Source organism: Numida meleagris, chromosome 3 (assembly GCF_002078875.1).
Source record: "Numida meleagris isolate 19003 breed g44 Domestic line chromosome 3, NumMel1.0, whole genome shotgun sequence".
Classification (NCBI taxonomy): Eukaryota; Metazoa; Chordata; class Aves; order Galliformes; family Numididae; genus Numida; species Numida meleagris.
Genome location: NC_034411.1, coordinates 21018173 through 21041609, shown reverse-complemented (window position 1 = coordinate 21041609; position 23437 = coordinate 21018173). Strand labels below are relative to the sequence as shown.

At 42.0% G+C, this 23437-nt stretch overlaps 2 protein-coding genes across 6 annotated transcripts in view; one reads left to right on the top strand and one right to left on the bottom strand.

The window, feature by feature from the left end:
• The window catches only part of LOC110396135, a 115368-nt gene extending 113467 nt beyond the window's left edge, over positions 1 to 1901 (bottom strand). For both annotated transcript variants that reach the window (XR_002436799.1, XR_002436800.1), the window contains exon 1: positions 1759 to 1901. The gene's annotated coding sequence lies outside the window, so the exon portion shown is untranslated. The remainder of the gene's footprint in view (positions 1 to 1758) is intronic.
• The window catches only part of SMYD2 (SET and MYND domain containing 2), a 68622-nt gene continuing 47338 nt past the window's right edge, over positions 2154 to 23437 (top strand). For all 4 annotated transcript variants that reach the window (XR_002436798.1, XR_002436797.1, XR_002436796.1 and 1 more), the window contains exons 1-7: positions 2154 to 2372; positions 4968 to 5031; positions 11944 to 12054; positions 13617 to 13677; positions 16202 to 16326; positions 19823 to 19890; positions 21612 to 21714. Coding sequence is in view for 1 of the 4 variants with exons in the window: in XM_021391510.1 (XP_021247185.1) it covers positions 2191 to 2372; positions 4968 to 5031; positions 11944 to 12054; positions 13617 to 13677; positions 16202 to 16326; positions 19823 to 19890; positions 21612 to 21714 (714 nt within the window). In the remaining 3 variants the exon portion in view is untranslated. The remainder of the gene's footprint in view (positions 2373 to 4967; positions 5032 to 11943; positions 12055 to 13616; positions 13678 to 16201; positions 16327 to 19822; positions 19891 to 21611; positions 21715 to 23437) is intronic.

The following is a 23437-nucleotide window of genomic DNA, read 5'->3' as shown; positions in this document are numbered from 1 at the left end:
CATGATGTGGTGGTTGGTTAGTCATTTAGGTGCTGCTGTTATTACTCCAACTGGATACACTATTCCATGCCTGACATCCACAAATCTGCAATGGGTCATGATTAACATTTAGCCCAGTGGTAGAGGATGATGGACTGTCTTTCAGTTATTGAACCCATTTTCACTGCTCACCCTTTCCTTGTAAAAAGGTGATGTTTTAACTAATTCACATAATGCTGACCCGTAAGAATGCATCGGTTTAGCAATGGCTGTAATTGTTTTGCTATGTTGCATTTCATCCCTTACACCACAGCATTTCCAGATTCTGATTCTCTGGGTGACCCTACAAGTAGCTGAGCTCATGCAACAGGCAATGTGCCTCCCAGCCAAAAATGTGAGAGGGCTAAGGCAGACGTAGCTACACCTGTGTAGGGACGTTGTCAGAGCACTTCTACAAGAAAATTTATTTCATATTTGCTTCTACAGCATTCCTCTTCTCTTTCCATTTTGCAGCTTTACTTTCTTGTGGAAATGTTGCACCTCAGGTTCCAACTTGTGTGTTTAGTCAAAAAGTAGCTTGCCAAAAACTTACTGTACAAATAATCTAACGCAAGACTAAATACATAGATACTAATAGCAGAGATTACATCCTCTGGAAGTTTACATAGCTCTACACTGCTCATGAACGGCAAGTGGCACCAGAAATACTTTCATTCACTTCAGTGCTTTACTCATAATTTTGACAGGAATGTTTTCTCAGTGTTATAGCAGGGTGTTGTACAACTGATAATTGTAGGCAAAAGACTTGTGCGCAAAGCTGTGATAATTTTATTAGAATCAAAGCATCGTAGAATTGTGGAATCATAGAATGGCTTGGGTCGGAAGGGACCTTAAAGATCATCCAGTTCAAACCTCCCACCCTTCAGCTCAGGCTGCCCAGGGCCCCATCCAGCCTGGCCTTGAGCGCTTCCAGGGATGGGGCACACACAAACTCTCTGGGCAGCCTGTGCCAATGCCTCACCATCCTCTCAGTGATAAATTTCCCCCTGACATCTAATCTAAATTTCCTCTCTTTTCATTTAAAACTATTCATCCCTGTCCTATCACTATTACCTGCGTAAAAATTTGATTTCCCTCCTATTTTTAAGCTCTCTTTAAGTACTGGAAGGCCACAGTGAAGTTTCACCTGAGACCTTCTTCATCAAGCTGAACAAGCCCAGCTCCCTCAGCCTATCTTTGTAGAAGAGCTGCAGACAGCATATCTAGTCTTAATAATTCTAAAATAGTAATTATTTTGAATAAATTTAGAGGATTTTTTTTTTTTGCTGTTAGAACTTTTGTTATAATTGCAACATGGCCATTGATGTCATTTTCAGACAGTATGACATCAACAGGAACTTTTACTTGCTGCTTGATTTCTTTATTATTAAGAGAATCCTAACACTTTTATGCTGCCTGATTATGACAGTTTTCCGTCAGAAGGAATTTTTTTTTTTTTTTTTTTGGCTCAGACAACAGGATATTACCCTGAAGCCTTAGGAGATGGCAGCCAGCTTTCCACCCTCCAGAGCATAACCTAACTTGGGAGCCACAAACCACGGGTGACAGTATTGGACAGGCCAAGGCCCTAGCACAGGCCGAGGCCATATCTCTGGCTGTTTTTGTGACCTCCTGCCCATCCGATCACAACTGGTGGCCTTGCTACCTCACGCTACCAGCCCCTTGGCCGTTTCCCAGTGAAATAAACCAGGGTGGGTGCAGGGGGAACGCAGACAGTACCTGGTTCACACTGCGCCCTAGTTAGGAGGAAGCTTCAGCGATATGAACAGCAGCTGCCCATGGCTTTGTGTCCGCGGGTTTTGTCTTTCGAGGTCCCCCTGTGGCTGTAGATACGAGCAGCGGCACGGGCTGCGTTAGCCTATTTTCCATGGGCACTCCCTGCTCGTGCGGTTGAGGGCTTCCATTGCGCGTGAGTGGCCGTGACCCCCTCCCCGCCACCAGCGCACGGCGGGGCTCCGGACCGGCTCCTGCAGCGCCCAGTCCGGCCGCTCCTCCGCAGCGTGAGGGCGGCTTCCCGGGTGCCCCTCCCGGCGCCAATCCCCCGCCGGCCGGAGGAGGCGCTCCCCTGGCGCCCGCTGCCGGTGTTAGGAGGGCCGGGCCCTGTCGGCGAACCCGGGGCCCCGCCGGTGAAGCCCCTTCGCCTGCAGAGGGATGCGCTCGGAGGCGGTGCCGCAGCCCGGCGGCCTGGAGAGGTTCGCCAGTCCCGGCAAGGGCCGGGGGCTGAGGGCTCTGAGGCGCTACGCTGTGGGAGAGCTGCTCTTCAGCTGCCCGGCCTACACCGCCGTGCTGACCGTCAGCGAGCGCGGCAGCCACTGCGACGGCTGCTTCGCCAGGTAGGGCTGCGGGCCGGGCCGGGGAGCGGCGGAGCCGGGCCGGGCCTGGGGCTGCGCAGTGGGTGTGGGCCCCGCGAGTGGCGGCTGCGGAAGGAGGCTCCGCGGGCAGCGTTGCTTGGGGAAACCTGCCTCCCCCGTGCATTCGCTGTTGGTAGTGCTGCGGGGGAGGAAATTGGGGGGGGAAAGGTTTGGCTGTTCGTCGCGCTCTTGCAGGCACTCAGATGCACGCGTGGCTTCTTGCGGGAGGCTTAATTGCATCCCTGTCGGTTTGTAGTGCTGAAGTATTCACCCGTTTTCATGAAGCGGTGACAGGGGAGGAAGGGCCTGTGGTTGCCAAACCACTATGTTGCGTTTCCATGGTGCACGTGGCCTGTCCGGATACTTCTGCTTCTTCATCCAAAGCCTTGGTCTTCCCGTGTTGTTAGGAAGGCTGAGTGCAGGCAGCATGCGGAGGGCTCCTTCCACAGAGTGCTTCCGAAGCTGCCCTGACTGCAGGCCTTGCGCCTGGCATCCCATGGCTCCATGCAGTTGCAGAGTCACAGAATCATAGGAGCTGGAAGGGACCTGTGTGGATCATCGAGTCCAACCCTCCTGCTGTGTGCAGCTGCCCTCCTGCCTCTCCAAGAGGCTGCTGAGGAAAAAGAAAAAAAATAAGAGAGTTTGGAGTTATTATTAGAAAGGTATCAGCCCTTAAGTTTTGTGTGTTTTTTTTTTTTTTTTCTTGTGCTTAACCATAAATTTCCTTTTGTTGAAGAATCAGACTGCCTGTCACAGCCAGACAGTTTCCCTCTGTGTGGGATCACAGAACCATAGGGGCTGGGAGGGGCACCTGGAGATCATCCAGTTCAACCCCCCTGCCAAAGCAAGCTCCCCAGAGTAGGTTACACAGGAAGGCATCCAGGCGGGTCTTGAATATCTCCAGAGAAGGAGATTCCACAGCCTCTCCGGGATACTTTCCATTCTCTGTTGTCATCAAGTAATATTGTGGTGATAATAGTGACCTAAAAATATTCAGGTGTCTCTCATAGAACAACTTTTAATGATCAGCAGGAACAGCCTATGTAAATGCTGCTTATTCTCCATGCTGCCTTCTCCTATGGAGTTCTGGGGCTGCACAGTGATCAAGGAAAATACACTGAATGCAGTGCCATAGTAGTAACAATGCAGCAGGCCAAAACCCATTTCACGCCAGAGTAATGGGGTTCCACTGGAAGGAAAAAGAACTTTGCTGTATCTGGTGTGATCTGATGTACCTGGATCTGCTGTTTCTCAGAAACATTTTGTATGTGCTCCTCATTTCACTAACACTTAACTAGAAACAAAACTAGTACATACTACAAAAAAGGGCCTTGTTTGGAACTATATTTGTTGAAACTGCAGTGTTAGGAGGGTTGTGGGTTCAGCCCTGGTCTTGGTAAGAGGAACTTAGGTGTGCCATCATAAAACTGTTGTAGTAAAAGGAGTCTAGAAATATGTTTTTGCATCTGATAATATTTGTTACTTTAAATGCGCAGCTGTACTTGAGAGGCATGCTGTCAGCAAGCAGAATGTGGTTGGTAGCTTGACACGCTTGTGTTTCACTGTCAGCTTTGCAAAAACGATCAACGGATGTTGAGACCCTCAAGACCTTATGGACCCCCAGTGCCAGCAACCTCTGTGAAATGCCCGTCGTTGCTGTGTTCTGTGACAACACTCACTCTGGTTTTACTCCACTGTACATCTTATTACCACAATTTAAGACAAATTTTGTTGCAACTTGTACTGGGGCAAGTGTGTAGACATTTTAAAGCATTTGGTACCACTGAGAGATCTGTATTGCTGTCTCACCAAGATGTCACATTGAGTAACACGTGCTATGTTGTCGATAGGACCTGCTACAACACATGCAAGTTGAAGCTGAAAAGGATCTTCATTTTGTCAGATCCCTCTGTTAGGATATACACAAATATTAAACAGAGAGTGCAAGCCTTAGGTGATTTTAGGATACACAGCTATCCAGCAGGTGCTGGACAGCAGGACATAAAGAGGCTGTGTGGTGATAGGAGATGGAAGAGTATTTAGTAATTTAACATATTTTCTTGGTGTTGAGAGGTCATTACTCACAAAACAATGATTGTGCTTTCTGAAGCAGACAGAGAAGCAGTGGAACTGGAAAAGCAGAAAGAAAAGGTTAGTAATGGTGAGCAGGTATGCAGAGCAACAGGAAAGTTCTGAAAACAAGGAGAAGTTAGCTATCAGCATGCAGCTTGTAGTACCAAAAAATGAAGTTGTCTGTCAAGTAGCATAGAATAAAACATTCCCCAACCCTGTAATTTAGGACAACAGAGTGCTTTTGCATAATAACAGGTGTTAAGAAAGACTTCCTTTTGAAACTCAAAACAAATCAGAATAGCATCTGCCATCTGAAGTTGGGGTTCAACCTGTAGTTACAGTGTTATGCAGAAATGTGAAATGCAGTACAATGCTCTTCTCAGATGATCTGTGGGATTACTAGATTAGCCTCCAGTAAGAGATTCATCCCTAGTGGTGATGAAGGATACATTTGTATTTCATTGAGCTTTATAGAATAGAATAACTTTCTGTTTTCTTTTAAAGGAAAGAAGGACTGTCCAAGTGTGGAAGATGTAAGCAGGCTTTTTACTGCAATGTGGAATGTCAGGTACGGTAATGCAGTTTGTGTGGGGGATGCTCGCATCCATTTATTGTTTGTCACTGATAGCCTCTAATTTTAACTGTAGTTAATAGTAGCCCAGTCAATTTCAGCATCCCACAGATGCTGACCATGGACTCGTGCATTGAACAATTACAGGATTTGGACATGGTCTGCATGAGTCTTTCAAGATCAGTAGCTCCAGGGCTTGGTACCACTGAGACTTTGATTAGAGCTGCCTGTCAGCCAGCTAATTACGTCTGTATTACTCCTTTCTTAGAGCGCAAACCAGATAATTTAACATTATCTCACTAAACCGTTAAGAGAGTTTGTGTCTAAAGGAAAAGTTAAATCACTAAATAACTATTTTAAGGGCTTTTCTTGCTTTCCTTTTTTTATTCTTTTGTATACAATTGTTCTTTTAAAGCCTCCCAAAATAGTATATAAGAGTACACCAAAGTAGAGCAATATGGAGGCATCTAAAACATTTGCATGCGGTTTTAATTACATTTTTTTATTTCAAATTGGAATAGGCATCTTTAAAAAAAAGAAAAAAAATCCCAGATCTAGTATCTAAGGTGGTTTTATTTCAAGCATGCATCTTATTCTCCCATTGGGCTACTGGCAAACTTTAGCCTGGCCTCCTGTAGTTCTCTTTCTGTTGCTTCCACTGGCTTCCAGCTTTCCTACGATGTCTTAGAGAATTGTGGGTGAATTGCATGGCTTTTTGGCTTGGCAGTTGGCCTCAAAATGCTTAACAGAAGTAATTTTTCAGCGATGTTTGCAGTAGTTCAGAGAATATTGAGAGACTGACAGCAGTTGCACTGGGAAGAAATAAAACGCTGTATGAGCATCTTTAAAGCCCTTGAGAGAAGTCTGAAAGAGTTTTAATGACAGTGTTGGGAAAACCCATGATTCATTCATGAGAAATGCTTATTTGGAAGAAGTGCTTCTACATGTCATTATTTCGTAGCAAGCCCTTCACTACTTGAGGAAAGGAAATACCTGAACAAAGCAATTTTTTGGTTGTTTAGCGCTTTCCATCTGAAATTCTGAGTTTCTTCTCTTACTGTATGAAGTTCACAATGATTTATAAAGCATATAGTTGTCTTTGCAAGGCTTACTGAAGTAGGAAAGCTCCCAGTTTGTGCCAGGAAAAACAGCAAGTTCATACGAAGGTGGAAGTAGTAGGACTTAGTTCTGCTGGTCTGCAGTCCTTTGCTTTTACCTCTAAGCCCCTTCTTCAGTCCTTCCCTCAGCATCCTTCCTTCTGTTTTGCAGCCCTGACAAGTTTATGCAGTAAGAACAAGGAGGCTTTTTTCTCTCCCCTCCCTGGATAGTCTCGTCCATGTTTTGCTTTTTTAGCTTTCTTTTTTTTGTGGTCAGAATACCATTTTTGTAGTAGAGTGTCTTCCAGGAAGATAAAACTGAACTGAAACTGGATATCCTTAAAACTACAGGAGAAGATGCTCAGCCAAAGTCTATCTGATAAGTTAATGAATTAAAAGGTTTTTTTGCCTGTTGGTGTATAGTGTGATGCTTTAGATACAGAGACATTTGATGATGTTTTGATGTCTAGACAGTTGTATGACAAGCATGAGTATTAGTGCTTTACTCTTACTGGTGATCCACATCTGGCTATCGATGCCTTTGGCAATATAACATTATCTTCTATGTTTGGAGCACTTCTGTATCAGTCTTAGGAAATTTATGAGTGTTGCTGAGACTGAATTCTTTGACATTCTTTCAAAGTTACCTTCCAGCATAATATTCTCTAGAAACCAATCTCCCCTGACTGTATGTGATGCATAGACAATCTACACTGTATCCTCACTGCTGTCTTGTTCAAAGGCACTTCTCAGCATTTCAGCAGTTCTTTGTCAAAGCCAAAAAGGATGTCTGTGCCTTGATACTGAACTTGTAGCACTGGGGTGTACAGTAAACGTTTCCCTTTCGCCTCCATAGATGTGAGACTTCTTCATGCAGTGCTGATAAAAGGGCAGGGCTGAACTTGAAAATAATAATAGAATTGATCACTTGTTTTTCTGTTGGTGGTGTTTTATAAGTCAATCTTCTCTGTAAATCCACATTTCCTTTGCTCAGTTCAGCTAAAAAATTTAAGTACCCAGAAGAACATGGTATGATGTCAGTGTTGGTTAATAGCTTCTTACTCTAATAAAACTTAATACAATTCATTTTGACAACTGTTCATCACATGGAGTATACCATATGGGATGGAAAATCAGCTTCTTCTCAGCTTACTCTTTTCTTGAAAGACCTGCCTTACCACAGTTCATTTGAAGGATTTTTTACTTGTGATGTGGAGGAGTGGATCAGAAGGAGACAAGAGAAAGGTGCCAAAGTGTATGGCAGGCAGCAGGTTTTTTGGATGTCCTTCTCAGAATTATGGATTTTGTAATTGCAGACATTTTCCTTTCTCTAAAATACATTCTGGTTGAGTGATTTTTTTTTTTTTTCTGTCAGAATGGCATGGTTCTTGAAGGCAAAGCTATTGACATTGCATGGATTTCCTTGGAAGCACACTTTGGACTGTTCTGTTAAGCTGTATAGCAGCCTTGCTTTGAGGTTCTTAAAACACTTTCCAAGCATTTAATCATAGAATCATAGAATTAGCTAGGTTGGAAAAGACCTACAAGATCATCCAGTCCAACCATCCACCTACCACCAATAACCAATAATGCATGAAGCATCTGAGCATTCTCTGTGGCATTTCTGTTGACGGAAATAGGGTGTAGATGCAGAAATGTGAACTAACTTGCTGAAGATCACACAATTGGTAACAGGGTGCATCTCCTACCATATGACAGGTATTTGATGCATAGGCCAAGCCCTGCGTGGCAGTATAATGCCTTTGTCCTGACCACTAGGGAAAGGTAGTGCTGACGTGTGAGTGGCAAAGTTTTGCAGTGCTGTAGTGGCTGATTTTTTAAGGGCTCACTCTCTGTGTGCACACACTGGGCCTGCTACAGTTCCATTATATGTCTGTTGATTTATTTGGTCTTGCTTTCCTTTCCCAGCCCCTAATCCAGTTCCCCTTTTAAAAGGGTTTAAGAGTTGCAGCTGATTTGTACCAATTCTGCTCTTTACTGTTGGCTCCTCGAAGCACAGGCCTGTTATTATAGTAGTGGCTTTCAGACCCCATCTGCAGCTGTTCAGGTCTTGACTTCTTAAATTATAATAATTTTAGTCAAACAGCAGGAGACCTGTGCTTATCTTTTCTCTTCAGAAATTAGCTGCTGAAACACTCTAAAGATAAATGTTTTAAGGGGGTTGTGTGGATGCAATTGTGGAACCGGTGAACTTGAACCAGCAACTGGAGCTCCCCTTTCTGTTACTACACAGAGCTATTATTTATCCCAGACGGAGTGGAGATCAGCTAGCCAAAGTGCAGAAAGAGATGTTTATGTCAGGACTTTCCATATTTGAAATATAATTTGCACAAAATATTTAGGGATTATTCTTGACATGTCACGTTAAAGAGTGTTGTAGCTGGTATTTCTAGAGTAAGGGAAACATATTTTTTACTTGTAGATCTGGAGTTAGCGTCAAGCAGATGTGTTTTAAATGGGACCTTGCAGAAATTGCCCAATCTTCTTTGCTTCTAAGCTGAAGAAGAAATAGGAAGTTTTTGCTGTAACACTTCTTTGCAAGAGGAATCTGACACTACAAGACCCCGTTTAAGCCTGCCTTTGAGAAGAGTCTGTTCCTCTACCCAAAAACTTTCTCTGTGTTATCTCTTCGATAAATGTCTCCTGTGAACCTTTTGAACGTTATCCCATGGAAGTCCAATACCCTCTCTGGCTCAGCATTCAGTAAACTATAGTATGGAAGGATGTGTGAAGTTCTTGCTTTTGCTGCTTGATGAAGGACTGTGTCTGAGAACTCTACTGAATAATGTCATACATCAGAAGATGCTTCACTGAAGTTCAGTTAAGGACTTGGGTAGTATTTGAGCATAATTGGGCCAGAAGAAGTGGGCTTAACCCTGTCACTGGTTTGTCAAGCACTTATGTCTACTGTTTGTGTGCGTTTCGTTTTGACTAAGTGAAATATAACAAAATTTACATCCTACAGAGAAATCCTATGTTTGGAAGGAAGGAAGTTTGGACATGGTTAGTGGGCATGGTGGTGGTGGGTTGGTGGTTGGAGTAGATGATCTTACTGGTCTTTTCCAACCTTAATGATTCTATGATTCCAAGTGCCGGGATGTTTGTTTGGGTTTGAGTCTTATTCTGGGTATGAAGTGTATTTTTTTTTTAATGCTGAGCTATATGTCAGTGCCCTGGACAGTGAAATCGTTTTGAAGAACTTGATGGTGAAGATTATTTCCATGCTTTGATGTGAAAAGCGCAAGCTTTCAAGAACTTCCGTTCCAAAAATGTTGTCACACGCTCCTAAATGAAGGAAGAAATACAGTGAGTGTAAGGAAAATAGGAAGAAAATATTATTAATGTAACTTCAGGGATTTGGCTAGAACAATGCTACCTGTTATAATTCAAACTGCTTAGAAAAAAAGTGTGGAGCAGAATGCAAAATACAGTCCTGCTGAGATCACAGGGGAAACTGCTGTCCCAGTGTTTCCATCCCAGATATTACTCAGTCATCAGGGCTCTCTCTTCTTGTAGTGTTTCAGGCTTTTATCTCATTTCACACTATTCAGCCATATCTTGTCCCTTTAACCTCCCTGCTAGTTCGTATAACCCAGTATGATTCTGCCTGGGGAAGGATTTTAATTAGCAATGTGTAAAGAATAAAGAGAACAAACGGATTTTTAAAAACACTGCTTTGAGACACGCAAGTGATTTTGCATTTGATTTTGTTTTATCAGGTAACCTCTCTTGTTTATTTATTCAGCGTGTATGAATGCGGCCATACAAAACTTTAGGCTCTGTTCCTTTGCTTCTTGCACCCCAGAAATGAGTCTGAAGCATGAGTGTGCGAGCAAGAAGGGGTGAGAGATGAGGTCTCAACTTTGTATGTCTTCGTAGTATTAGCCTTTGTTTAGGGATCCACAGGCTATTGGGAATTTTCCAGAGAGAGGTCTTGGGGCACACATAGGAAGTAAGCCTCCAGGGGGGATGCACTTCATAGTGTGACAGCTGTAGGACAGTTGAGAGTGTAATTTCACATGACATGATTACGGTGTAATATCCTATTTTAGTTTGCCTGGTCTGTTTGGCCATGTCCTCTCAGAACAGCCACACTTGAGCTTATTTCAGGCAGCCTGCGTGCTGTTATTGGTTTGTTTCTTTTTTTGAGGTGGGGAATATATTGAGATATGAAGGACATTGAAGCTGACCTTGTGAGGAGTTGAATACTCTCGCAGTGTTGCATGGCTTGAAGCTCTGCATGAGACTGGGGCATGCATTCAACTTCTTGTCCTAATGCAACAAATTCCAAAAGCTACACACATTCAGGGCAAATTAAATTACACATTTCAGTGGAAGAATGTTTTGGTGGACCAACTCTGGAATTAGAGGTATCAGCTTTTGTTTTGTCTACATAACCCTTATGTAAGTGGGACAGCCAAGACAGGACACACTGCTTTGTGCTCTTCGGGTTGTCATACATGGCTTCTGGCTATTACATCCCCAAAGAAATTCATCTTCCTGTGGTTCTGCTGCTCGCATGTGAGTGTTTTAGATAACCTAGGATGCCTCAAACAGCTCTTAACATCTGTGTGTAGGCAGCTGGGTGAAACTCAGTGTTTCTTCTGCTCCTGCCACCCAGCCTCTGTGATGGGCTATCGATTTGTTTTTATTTTTTTTGAATGAGTAAGTGAGTTAATGCAGGGTCTGACACTGTGCAAGTCCCAGTGAAAGGGAATGACAAGTTTACTGGAGGCTGCAAGAAGCTTTTAAAGTTTTCACTTTCAATCAATTACATATTTGTTGGTTTCTTGGTACATTGGTTTCTTTCTTCAGCTGCTGTTTTCCACCAGTTTAAATCTGGTCTGAAACCAAAAGCTTGGTGCTCCCTGTGCAGACAGAGGACTATAGGGCTGCTCTACCACACTAGAAATGTGTCTGGGGGGAGATATATAAATAAATAATTGTGCGTTGGTTGAATATAGAAGTAGGAATATTTCCATACTTGATTAAAGAAATTGAATGAAATGTGATGTAGTTTGGGGACAGCCCATGCCAGGCTCTGTGTGCCATTGCAGAATGTTAATCTGACTCTGTGCTAGTCTTTGAAAGTTTCTGTTGCTTTGGAGGAGCCTGCAGAGTGCAGAAAACCAGTAGCTTGTGCCATCCCTCCAAGTTTTATTGTATGCTGAGCTAAGAGTATGCTGTATGTTCTTTGCTAGGATGTATTTGTCATTATTAGTGTTTTTTTTTGTTGCCTAGCTGTAGTCATATCTTACAACATTTAAGGAAAAAATCTGATGATTCTATTCAGCAAGCCTGGTTCTGACCTTACATATACTCATTCTTAGTGATTGTGAATCCATTGACTTCAGACACATTACTCCTGATTACACCAGGGTCATGTCATAATGAGGGGCCAAGGTATTAAATGGAAATGAATCCAATAAAGCCATCAAGCTTAGACCTACTCTGTCCTCACATGCTTGATCTGAACAATAAGAATTGGTGGTTTATAAATCATGTTGTCTGTTTGCTTCTTCACCGTTTGGTTCTTTTTTTTTCCATTGAATAAATGAAGATGTTCTGACCTTAACTTATCCCTTGTGAATTTGTTTGAAAAAAGCAGGATAGCTGCAGCCCTCCAATGTGTGACTCAAGCTTTTGTTCAGGATTAGTGAGCGTCATCTTATTTTCTTTAAAGGAAACACATTTCACGTGACCTCTAGGATCTGGCGGGACTTGTTGTATCCTCATTTTCATCAACTTATCTTCACGGCTAATTTTTAAAAATATTTTTCTACATTTGCAGAAGGAAGACTGGCCAATGCATAAGCTAGAATGTTCTGCCATGTGCGCTTTTGGGCAGAACTGGAATCCCTCGGAGACGGTGAGGCTAACAGCGAGGATTCTTGCCAAACAGGTGAGTAGAAAACTGGACTTGGGAGGTACGTTCCTACTCTGTGTGCCAGGGAGGACAGGAAAGCGAAAATTGACCTACAGTAACTGTCCCAGCAAAGCACAGGCATACTGGCTTCCTGTGAACAGATGGTTGTAATATAGAGCATGAGCGGCTGAATGAATGGATCATCAAGCCTCTTCAGTATTGTCAGCATCGTCGTGGTAGTTTAGCTGAAGACTTAGGGGAAGACAGTAAAATTATAGTGAGTCTTTAAGCGGTCCAGCTGTAGCTTGTGGCCCAGGTACTGCTGAATGGAGACTGGAGAAGTTTACTAATAAGACTCACAATGTACGCAGTGTTTCACAGTCTGTTCTGGTAGACTGGAGCTCTTGGGCTAGCACCGTGCTGTTAGAGGAAAAAGAATGAGACCTGATATATATGGTTAAATTCTGAGGAATGGTTCTAGTGTCATCTGCCTGCAGGCAGTTGCCTGCTGTACTGTTTTTCAGCTGTAACTGTGTAGCACTGCCCAGTGCATTTGTGAGTTGAAAACACCTCTGGGGTACTCACATATTGATGTTTACAATTACTGGAGTTAGCTGGTGAAAAACAGAGATTGAAAGAGCCTTGATCTTTGGCGAAAAAGAATGTCAGTAGTAAGGACATAAGATTGCAATGTCAGCCACCATTTCAGCATTCTTCCTTACTATATGGAAACTGAGGACAACGCACGTGCTAGCAGAGATGGGAAAGGATCCATGAGTTTCAAGGTTATTACACTGTGTATCTTTGCTGAGCTCTAAACTCTCTCTGCAAAAACAAATCCTCTTTGAAGCATATTTGTGTGATTGGGGTCTGCTTATGTGGCAAGGGCAACCTGGATACTGTATGTAGCGAGGATTTTGGTGGCCTGCTGGGAAGGTAGCTGCTATACTTGCTGTGTATGTGAACGTATGTGTGTGTGACTTAATTAAAGCACAGTTTAGTGGTGATCCACAAACAAAATCGGATGTTTAATGACAAAAAGTCATTGGAATAAATTTGTGCTTTTATTGCTCACAAGGAGGGGGGAGAACCCTCCATGTCATATAAAAGCTAAATATGCAAACCATGGTCCCTGAACCTCAGCTGCTGGGCCACCTGCAAAGCCATATTTAATGGCCAAGATTACAAAGAAGTGGCCTTAGGCCAACAATGGAGCATTGCTTTTGAACTCTGTCAACAGTCAGTTTATTCACTTTCCTCAAAGCAAAGCCTGTCTCCTGCCTGCTTGCTATTGTTAGCAGCTTTCTGGGTGTCTAGAACAAAGCAAATAACATTTAAAATACCGTTCAGTTTATGTATATAAATTTGATAAGAGTTAAACTTTGGCTGCTTAATTTGGCACAGAGAAAATATTTCTATGGCTTAACTAAGCACAGTCAATTTAACTCACTGCTGTTTGACTTTTATAAATTCCATATACGTGGATTTGTTTGATCTACAGGTGAGAGTTCCCAGCTTATAAAAGCATAGACAAAATTGCCTACTTAAAAACACTAAAATATTTTCTTCTTGTTTCTTTTTTCCCCCCTCATTGCTAGAAAATTCACCCTGATAGAACGCAGTCAGAGAAGCTGCTTGCTGTAAAAGAGTTTGAATCACGTAAGTAAAAAACGGGCAGTTATTTATGTTTGTGTTTGCTTTACCCCTCTTTCCCCTACATCAAAACTTTGGAGTGTCTGACTCTTTTTGACTTTTTTTTTTTTCCTTTTTGAATAAGGAGTAAACAGACAACTGTATTTCCTGGCATTTTGGAAGTGAAGTGCTATTACTTCTTCTTCTCTCTTTCTTTTTTTTTTTTTTCCGGTTGCGTGTGGGGGTTGTGAAACAAGGATGAAAACCTAGACAGAATTAATTATGTACCATACATCCATCCCATGGCTTTTCCGGTACTCTAGTGTCTTTTGAGAATTGTAATGTTGTAAAATTAAAATAGCTGGTATTTGTTACCAGGAGGCATAAAATCAGAGACAGCGCAGTTGCTTGATGGTGACAGTGACTAAGGGGCTAATTGCAGAACCCTCTGGACTGTGCTTCTCTGTCTGTCACTGCCAGTCAAATCTGACGTGTTATATGTGATTGTGTTGAAATTCCGTGTCCTAAATGCTCCAAAATAATCCAAGGAAGGAGATGAGGCAATGGCTTGCGTTTAACTGCAAGGCTACTCTTTACATCCTGTGAGGCAGAGTTAGAAATTGAGCAACTAGGGGACTAATATCTGTCCTGGCATTTCCACTGGTCTGTCAGTTCTCTTCCTTGGTGCTGGAGGCAATATACAAGGAGGCAATAGGTTTATATATTCACATTTCTCACTGATAGTTTCCAAAACCCTTTATAAAATACTGAATAAATGCGGCCACTGCTGGAAGTTGAGGTAGCAGGGTAACCAAAACCAGCAGAATTATGATTGATTTGCTTCCTGGATGAAAGCTCCTATCACAGCTCTTGGGACAGCTGGGGAAATAAAGGGGAAAAATGCCAGCATTTGACTTCTTGTAAGGCAAGGCTAATTTTTGCAGGTAGGTTAATAAGTTTGAGGTCAAGGAAGACGGATAGGTGCTGAAATAATTTCTGTATATTCTTCATATTGCAGTGTGTCTTCAATAATGTATTAGTTTGGGAGCTGAAAGACTGATCTGTCTGCATTTTTTTTTTTCCCTTTGCAGTGTCTCCCTTGTCCTCTAGGAGCCCTTGTTTTGTTTCTTTTCTTAGTAGTAAGATTCCCTCTTATTATTTCTGCCTTGTTGACTCTCTTACCACACCTTCATCATGCTCAGCAGTAGCCTTACTCTTTGTAACAACTTACACAGGAGAGGAAAAGGCACCTGGTTTTCAGCTCAAAGTTGAAAATCTATTTCTGGCTTGTCCTAATTATCATCAGATTATTGCATTTCATTTCTCCCAATATTTTTGTGACTCTCCTCTCATTCACATCTGCTCTGACAAAGGCTTCTTCCATTGTTGTGCAGCCTTTTTCAGCATGGTTTTCTCTACTGTTGTTTTGGAGAGGGGAAACTGATGAATTGCTGTCTCTCTTAGAACAAGAAAGAGCAGGTGGCACTGCTACAGTGAGAAAGAGGATTAGGAAAAACTTTGCAGAATTCTGCTCCTGAGGCAAAAAGGGCCTAAGGGAGGGAAGGAACCAAGAGTATATTGTCAGGGATCGGGCTCACTCTGCGTGGATCAGACCCCAAAAGATCCTGTGGGCCACAGCTCCGGCTAGAACTTGTCAAGGGCCTGAGGGGAAATCTCTGAGCTAACCCCAAAGGGAGTACAGTTGGCAGGTGTGGCCAGGACACTTCAACTGATGTTCCTGCCATCTGCTCTTATCCTCATGTACCTGCAGATTAAACACATCTCTGTGAATTGCCCTGTAGGCCCCAAAGATGTGGGTGTTCCCAGGCACTGTTATGTGCCAAAGCAGGTCCCTGCAGTAGGTCAAGTGTACTACCATCCCAGGCACCCTTATGTTATCCTCCTCTAACTGCAAACAGAGCCCTGGTGACTAGCCCCAGTGTTAAAATCAGCCTTTGTTAAGTCGCTGTCACACATGACCACGAGTAGTTAGGGCCTCTGCTAGGGAAGACCACGTCTTCTGAGATGATAAGTTACATTCCTTATCTGACTGGTTCATACTGATGAAGATTAGGTCTGTGTGAGGGACTTTCACTCTGTAAAGATTATTTTAAGAAATGTGTTATCTAAAAAGATTTTGTACCACAGTAGACAGGACCAGGTAGCTCATAAGATCATCTTAGACGGCTGAGGACAGTTAGCCACAGTAGATACACTTCTAGAGAGATGGCTTGTCTGCTTGCTAGGTCTAACAAATGCCTATTAAACAGTGTAACCCTTCTCCCAACAAAGATAATTTTGTGTCCAATTACCACTTAATGTAAAGGTGTTTAGAAAGCGATTTTTAATCCTGCATGTTCTTGTAGTGTAAGTGTGGCCTTGGCAGAAGAAGCATTATCTTTATGGAAGAACAGACGCTTCTTGTGTTACTTCCAAGTAGCTGTTCCATGAGGGGTTTCTGTTTAAGTCCAGGCTTGTTTAACTTAAGCCTAACTGAGGTTCATTTTGGACTGTTCCTGTTACTGAAACGGAATGTATTCTTTGTCCACAGACCTTGACAAACTAGACAATGAAAAGAGAGAGCTGATTCAGAACGACATTGCTGCTCTTCATCACTTTTATTCAAAGCACATGGAGTACCCTGACAATGCTGCTCTTGTAGTTCTCTTTGCACAAGTAAGTTGGGTAGAACGTAGTCTGCTTAGGTGGATGGTACTGTAGGAGTAGTTCAGTCTTTGAAAGGGACAAAATCTTACTGGTGATGAAAGTGATAGCTATCTGCTTGTCTTGGGGAGAGCTGAGTGTGCTTGATGGCAAAGATGCACTTCCTTGGCCAGAAGTGGCTGGAAATGCTCCATTTCAGTAGTGAGGGGAGAGATTCTTGTCTTCAGGCTTTTCAAACAGGTGCTTCTCAAACACTGAAGAAATGGGGAAACAGCCCGTAATAGACCCTGTCCAAATGAGGCTTTGGGCCGAGCGTAGTGCTGCTGTTGGTGGACAGACAAAAAAAGCTACTTGCTTTCAAAGGATCTCAACCCAGAATCCTTCATTCAGGCCTCAGGTTTGTGGAAATCCTTGCTGGTCAGATTGTCATTGTTTTTGGAATTCACAGAGAGTGAACTTCAGAATATAGGAAAGAGCAGTCTGAAACTTTATCTGACCTATGGCTTTTAAATGCCATCAGTTAGTTTTGTCATCTGGAGAGATGAAGGAAAGGCAAGATGTTTTGTTAGATAAGTTCTAAAATATGCCACCTCTTTTCTCTTACCTGATTTTCATACGCATCAGATGTGTTCTAGTGGGTGAAATAATGCAGAAATGGAATGCTGAAATAAACCTTTTCTTTTTCTTTTCCTTCTTTTTTTTCCTGTACTTCGAAATAAGCTAGTTTTAAACTTCTGAGTGGTAAGTTTAATTTTCAGCTGCGGATAAATGTTGACTGCTGCAGTGGAAGCTGAAATGGCACCACGCTCTTCGTGTAGCCAATTATGTATCAGTAAGGAGACACTGTTACTATTACCTTAATACAGACACTGTTACACTGTAGAGGAATGATTCTTCAGCCCGTCTAGCATCTGTTCTTCATTCAGTCCTTCCAAGCTGTCTGTTTCCCTTCAGTAAAAAGTTTTTCTATTTTAATGACTTGACAATTTATATTTGTCAGAGGGATGCTTTAACGAAGTCTGTACATCCTGTTTCTTGCATTGTTTCTGTATAGTTCTACTGGATTGTAGCTGGAATTCCCCAAAGGTTATTTTGTATAAAATGAGTTTTTCTTCATGTCCTATCCTGGGCCACTAGATCCTGGTACTTCAGCTGACTAATGAGAGCTGCTGACTCCTAGAGTCGGTATTCTAACCAGTCTTCCCTCTGAGTGTCTGATGTCACCTTTAGGTGTCACCTTGAGCTCATCTTGATTATAAGACAGTTATCTCCAACCGTGGACACTGAGATTTTTTTTAACTGAAATCTCCAAAGATGATTTGGAAGTTCCACAAAGGTTTTTTACAGGATACAGCTTTTTGAGCTTTTGACTCCAGCATGCATTATTCTGGAAAAAGTGGAGGCGTGTCTATACTTGATACATACAAACACATTTTCTAATAATTAGTTAACCTGAGCTAAAAAGCAGTAGTGTGGATATGGTGCTGTTCCTTTGTTTTGCTTCAATAGTTTCTCTGGCCTTGCATTTTTACTTTACTTCTCCATTCATTCTTTCTCCCTGTTGCTCAGGGCAGCTGTTTGGCACTAGGATACCTCTGACTCCTTGCTCAATACTTTTTGTGGGTTTGGTCTGGTGTTGCTCCTTACCAACACAGATAGGGCATAATTAATTACCTTTCTGAGTGGAGCAGAGATTTTTGTCCAAACCATCCTAGTCCTTCAACACTCTCTTCCTCAGCTCTTGGTATCATTCTACTCTCTTTTGTCCCTCTGGAATATTACTCCTGGGACTATCACTCTGCCTCCTCAGTGTCCTCGCATTGTACTCTTCAGTTTCTCTCTTCTTTCAAGTCCTGTGCCTTACTTTGTGCCTTCTTTGTTCCACCATTGGAAACAACCTTGGTGTCTACTTTTCTTGCTTAAATCTCTTTACTCCCTCCATGTTCCCTTTTTTAGTCATGCATTCCTCTGGTGAAAACAGTGCTATCTCATCCTTTCTATTTGCTCCTCATGTGTCACTTGTGGTATGATGCATTCAAGAAGTGGGTTGTGTCTGGCTTAGTGCAGGGGAATTGATGATAACTCACTACGTATTTTTAAATATTTTCCTGTGATTCAGATCCGTCAAGCTGTTCTCTATGTCAGCCTTTGTAGCCTTATGTTCTTACTTGCTGTTGATATAATCTTTCTCTTCTATTGTTTCTGTATTCAGCAGTTACATTTTGGTATGCTCAAATGTTGGCTAGTGCTTATCTTGGGAGACAGGGAGCCTTTGGATGCTAACTTGCTAAAATAGAAAAATAAAGAACAAGTAAAGATACCAAAAATACTGGTAAGTGAATCAGAGATACAGGACACGTAGCTGTGATCTCATCCTGGACAATTCATAACTGAGGGGTGGCTTTGGAAAGTATTTGTGTATGTCTGAAATCTAGTCCTAACTGTATTCCAGCCTGTGGGGCATTATGGTTAGTAGTGTTTGTTGTCACCTCCTGCCCTTCCAGAGCACGTACTTGCACTGTACGTGATTGAATGCTCTTGTGCCCATTATAGCTCCAGCTGAACTTCATCGTGTGACAGTAGTTCTTCTTGTGTTTTTCTGGCACTTCTGTGCGGATTTTAAGGATTTCAGGAGGAGAGGCTGGTGAGTGTGGCTAGGGTTCTCTGGGTTGGCATGTATGTGACTTGCAGTAAAAATGGAATAAAGTACTCGTTTGAGGTACATCTAGGTCACTTAAGTCAGACAGAGTTGAAAGTCTAGAAACATTCCTTTGAGTTTAGTGAGAATAAAACAGGAGAAAGTTTTAAAACATGTTTGAACCTATAAGAAAGATATATGAATAAGCTTTTTATTCTCAGATTAAATTAGTATTACATTTCTTCACACTTTCTGTTCTTTTTCTGTCCCCTTCTATGTCTATATGAAGTTCCAGTCTATCTCACTCCCTGTGTTCTTCGTATCTGCTTTAGCTGTAGCTCATACGTGCAGTCTCTGACCAGCTGACATCGTCATTGTGCCAGATCTCAATAACACATGCTCCTTCAAAGCTCTGCAGTGCCCCAGCCTGGCTGGGTTTGCTGCTGCTCATCCCTGCGTTGTTGCTTGCATGCATACTTCTACTTAGGCCCGTTGTCGGCAGTGGCCAAATGAAGTCTCCTTGCCCTGTCATTGTTAGACACGATGTTTGCAATGGTCTGCTTTGTCTGACACTCTTTGAAGTGCTTTTTTCAAGCTTCATTTCTCTTGATTGGCATTTTGAGGTGTAATCCCTTAGATGTGTCCTGAGCAGGCACAAGTATTGGACTGACAGTTCTTTATAGTCCTGCACATTCCTTTGGATATGGATTTTGTCCTCGTTTCACTTTTTGAGATGTCATGTAGTTTCTCTGTGAATACTGGTGAGATGTAAAGAAAATGGTAAGCAAGTTGCTGCCATTAAATTTGAAGTGTGAGAATGTGATCTAAGCTGACCAGAATGTGAGTTAGTCTCCTTTTCTTTTTCCTTAGGTTAACTGCAATGGCTTCACGATTGAAGATGAAGAACTCTCTCATTTGGGATCAGCCATATTTCCTGAGTAGGTTGAGTTTAATATTAAAAAAAAAACAACAATAACAAAGAACAACTTATTTAAAAACAAAGGTTCTTTTGTGTATTTAGAAGTAGATCTGTGTTGAAAGAAATTAAACCAAAGAGTTAGTATTAATTTGTCATGTTTAAAATATGTTAACAAATAAAATCTGCCAGTGATTTGCAGCAGTTCTGCTTATAAATCTAGTAAACTTGGTAAAATTGAACTTGGAATCTGTTTTGAAGTCCTATAGCTTTGGCTGTGAACTGTACACAGGTTGGTAGGAGACAGACTTATTTGGCTTGCAGGTTCTGGATAGGGACATCAAGTAACGATGAAAGCAAAATGAAAAGGATTGCAAGTGACTTGCTTTATCCACAGGTTTCTGTTTTGCCTGGGTATAATGCTTCACCTGGTGTTAGCAAAAAAACATCCCTTCTACCTTGGTTCCTTTGCAAACCATAAATCCCTTTCATAAATTCTTCCAGCCTCCTCAGGTGTTTTTAAAACTGCCATGCTTTATGTTGCCACGACAGTGGGAAAAAAATATGTACAACCTTCTCAGCTTTACAAACAAACTGCAGATGTTAGTCATTAACTGCAATTTGTAGACTGTGAGCTACAGCTCTCTGCGAGGCTGTGCAACTTTTTTCCCTTTAAATCTGTACTCCCATTTAACATTGCAGCAAAGAAGGATATTTTCTACCTCTGTTCTTTGCAAACCCCACACTGAAAGTGCTATCAACTCTGCTTATATCAACTTCCTTGAGAGGCATGGATTAGTAGTAACTATGTCAAAACAATTTCAAACATCCCAGTGCCCAATTAGAGAAGGGCCTGATTTGCTTGCAGGTCCTTGTTTCAGGAGAGTTGGACTGTGTATGTAGCTCTCATCCCCGGAGGCTGTGAAATCCTGCCCAGGAACAAGGTCATGGTGGGTAGAGAAGAATATGAAACCAGGACCATTTGGAATCGAGCACAACATCGTTTTTCATTTGTAAATGCTCAGCATCTGAGCCACTAAGAAGAGGAAAGACGTGATTATTATTTCAGTAGCTTTGAGGAGGAAGAATTAAAATTAAACGCTTTATCTTAAGTAAGCAGCAAATTACATTTCCAAGCTTGGTATCAGGGGAAAGTATTTTTCAGTAGCAGTCCTGAGTTTTTTCACATAACTTGTGTGCTGGTATATCAAACAGAGATCTCCTCCTTCCCACTTTAAGCATGGAAGCTGTTTATGTTTGCACAGAAGTGAGCTAAAATTTTAACACTGATCTTAAATGTGATGCAGCAACTGGTTTTTGTTTTCCTGTATTTGCTTGTTTCTTTTTAGCTAAATGCGTTTCTCTTTTTTTCTCCTCTGAGGAAAATGGTCTGTTTCTTATAGATACCTAAATAGGTTCTTGATAGTTAAGCTGTGCAAATACCCCATCAGCTGTAGTGTAGCACTGTAAGAATGAGAAAATAATAACTTGCCTAGTCCTGCAATAATAAGATTTTAAAATTGCAGTGCTTCATTAAAATAGCCATTCTCCATATTAGTAGGATGAATAACAACACAAGAGATTTTCCCCAGGTTACCTTCATTTTAAGCCTCAATAAAAACAGCTCGCAGAGGAAGACTGACTCGCTCCTTCAGCCTTGTTTGTTTTATGATGTGTCGCATAACTTTTTGCCTGTTGCTTTTGGTAAGGAGGGGAAAAAAGTTCACTTTTCTGCTTTTACAGTGTTGCACTGATGAACCATAGCTGCTGCCCAAATGTGATTGTGACTTACAAAGGGACGCTGGCTGAAGTCAGAGCTGTTAAAGAGATTGAGCCTGGAGAGGAGGTAAGTTCACGATGTTTGAATGTACTACTGTACTATGTACACATGTCCTAAAACAGAATCTATCCTGCTTTTTAGTCTTCGTTCCAATTAGATGCCAATTTAATAATAAAGCGGGGAAGGATCTCTTGTTTTTTAGAGAAGCCTGAGATGTTTTATTGAAGCTGGAGTGGCACTGGAGAACTGAAGCGATTCTAGGAGGCAGGATCCTATTTTGTGTTAAAACAAGGGATGGGCACCTGCATCAGTCACTGCACATCTGCTGGCCTCCATCTCAGTTTATCCATCTGTAAAAGGAGGCTTAGTTTGCTGATGTTTGGCTGGTGCTTTGAAATTCCAAGATCAAAGAAAATTATTACTGCTGTAATAGTTCCCAGTATAATAGTAATGGAAGTGAAGCCAGAATAAACAAGTAAATGGGGACAGATAAGTCCTCTAACTTCTGTTTAAATCCCATGTGTTGTGGATGCTCTGTCCAGTCATATCACTCAGCAGAGTTTAGCTGTGAAGTCACGGAAGAACAAGAGTGGTTTTTTAGGTCAAACAAAACTGAACAGTGGTGGATAAATTAAGGCCCTGGTAAACTTTCTCAGTCAAATAATGAACTTGGAAGCAAATCTTCTGTAGCAGGGCTTATTTTGACTTGAATAAAATTAAAAATATGGATACTAGGCAGAGGAGGTTTTTCATGTATCTACGTGGGATGAAAATACCAAACGTTCTCTCTGGGGATGGAGTTTGCATGGAGATTCATTGTGGGTCATTCACTAATGTTAATTTAGCCTTCAAGGTTAATGCTGACGAAAACAAGTTCAGATTTGATTTTGACAACTCCAGCTTATTTCTGAAGTATGTAATAATAATTTTGGAGAAAGAGATATGGGTGGATTTCCTGGATTGCAGCTGTTCACTGTTGTGAACTGAGCGATTTCAGTTACTGAGACAGAGGTAACTCAGGTGAGCAGCTTCTCAGTGTGCTGTTTATTATGACCTGACTGTGGTGCTGGCAGTCACTACAGATGCACTGTGGTAATGGACAGGGAGTTATCTCAGTTTGGGAATTCTCCCATGGAGTCTCAGGCATTTTCAGCATTTTTGGAGAGCAATTAGAGAAGTAAGGAGTATTCTGCCTTGCTGACATCTTCTTTTGATTGAACTGTGTCTTCGAAGCTGCATCGGTTCTACGGGATCTCACTGCTTTTGTGCAGTCGCTCTTCTGACATACAAGAATTTTACAGAAGTGGACCAGCGATTTTGCTTGGGCTCAGTGCAGTCTTATGGCCTATGTCTCCATCTTCAGGTTCAATGTAGGCATTGCATCAGAAATTTAAGTGGTTGCTGTAAATGCAGTTCCTGCATTTTGCGTGCTTGGAAGGGAGGAGAGGAGTGTGGGAGAAGCTGTGAGATCACAGAGAAAGATTGGGAGCGTATGTAATATCAAATTACCTGTATATTTTACTTTGAAATAACTGAAAATGAGGAAATGAAACTGAAGCTCTTTCTTGGCCTGCAAAGTTCTCAACTGCACTGCGTGTGGCGTGTTTCTTGAGGGAGATGTCATTTAAGAAACAACACTAAAGCTAGTTGAAGGGGTTCTTTTCTGGAGACCTCTGAAATAAAGGAAAATTTGAGAATGGTGCACGTGAAAGGCTTTTAAAATGATCAAAAGCAGGTTTTCTTTTCTTTCAGTGTTGCCACTGAAGTAAATCTGATATTCATCCTCCTA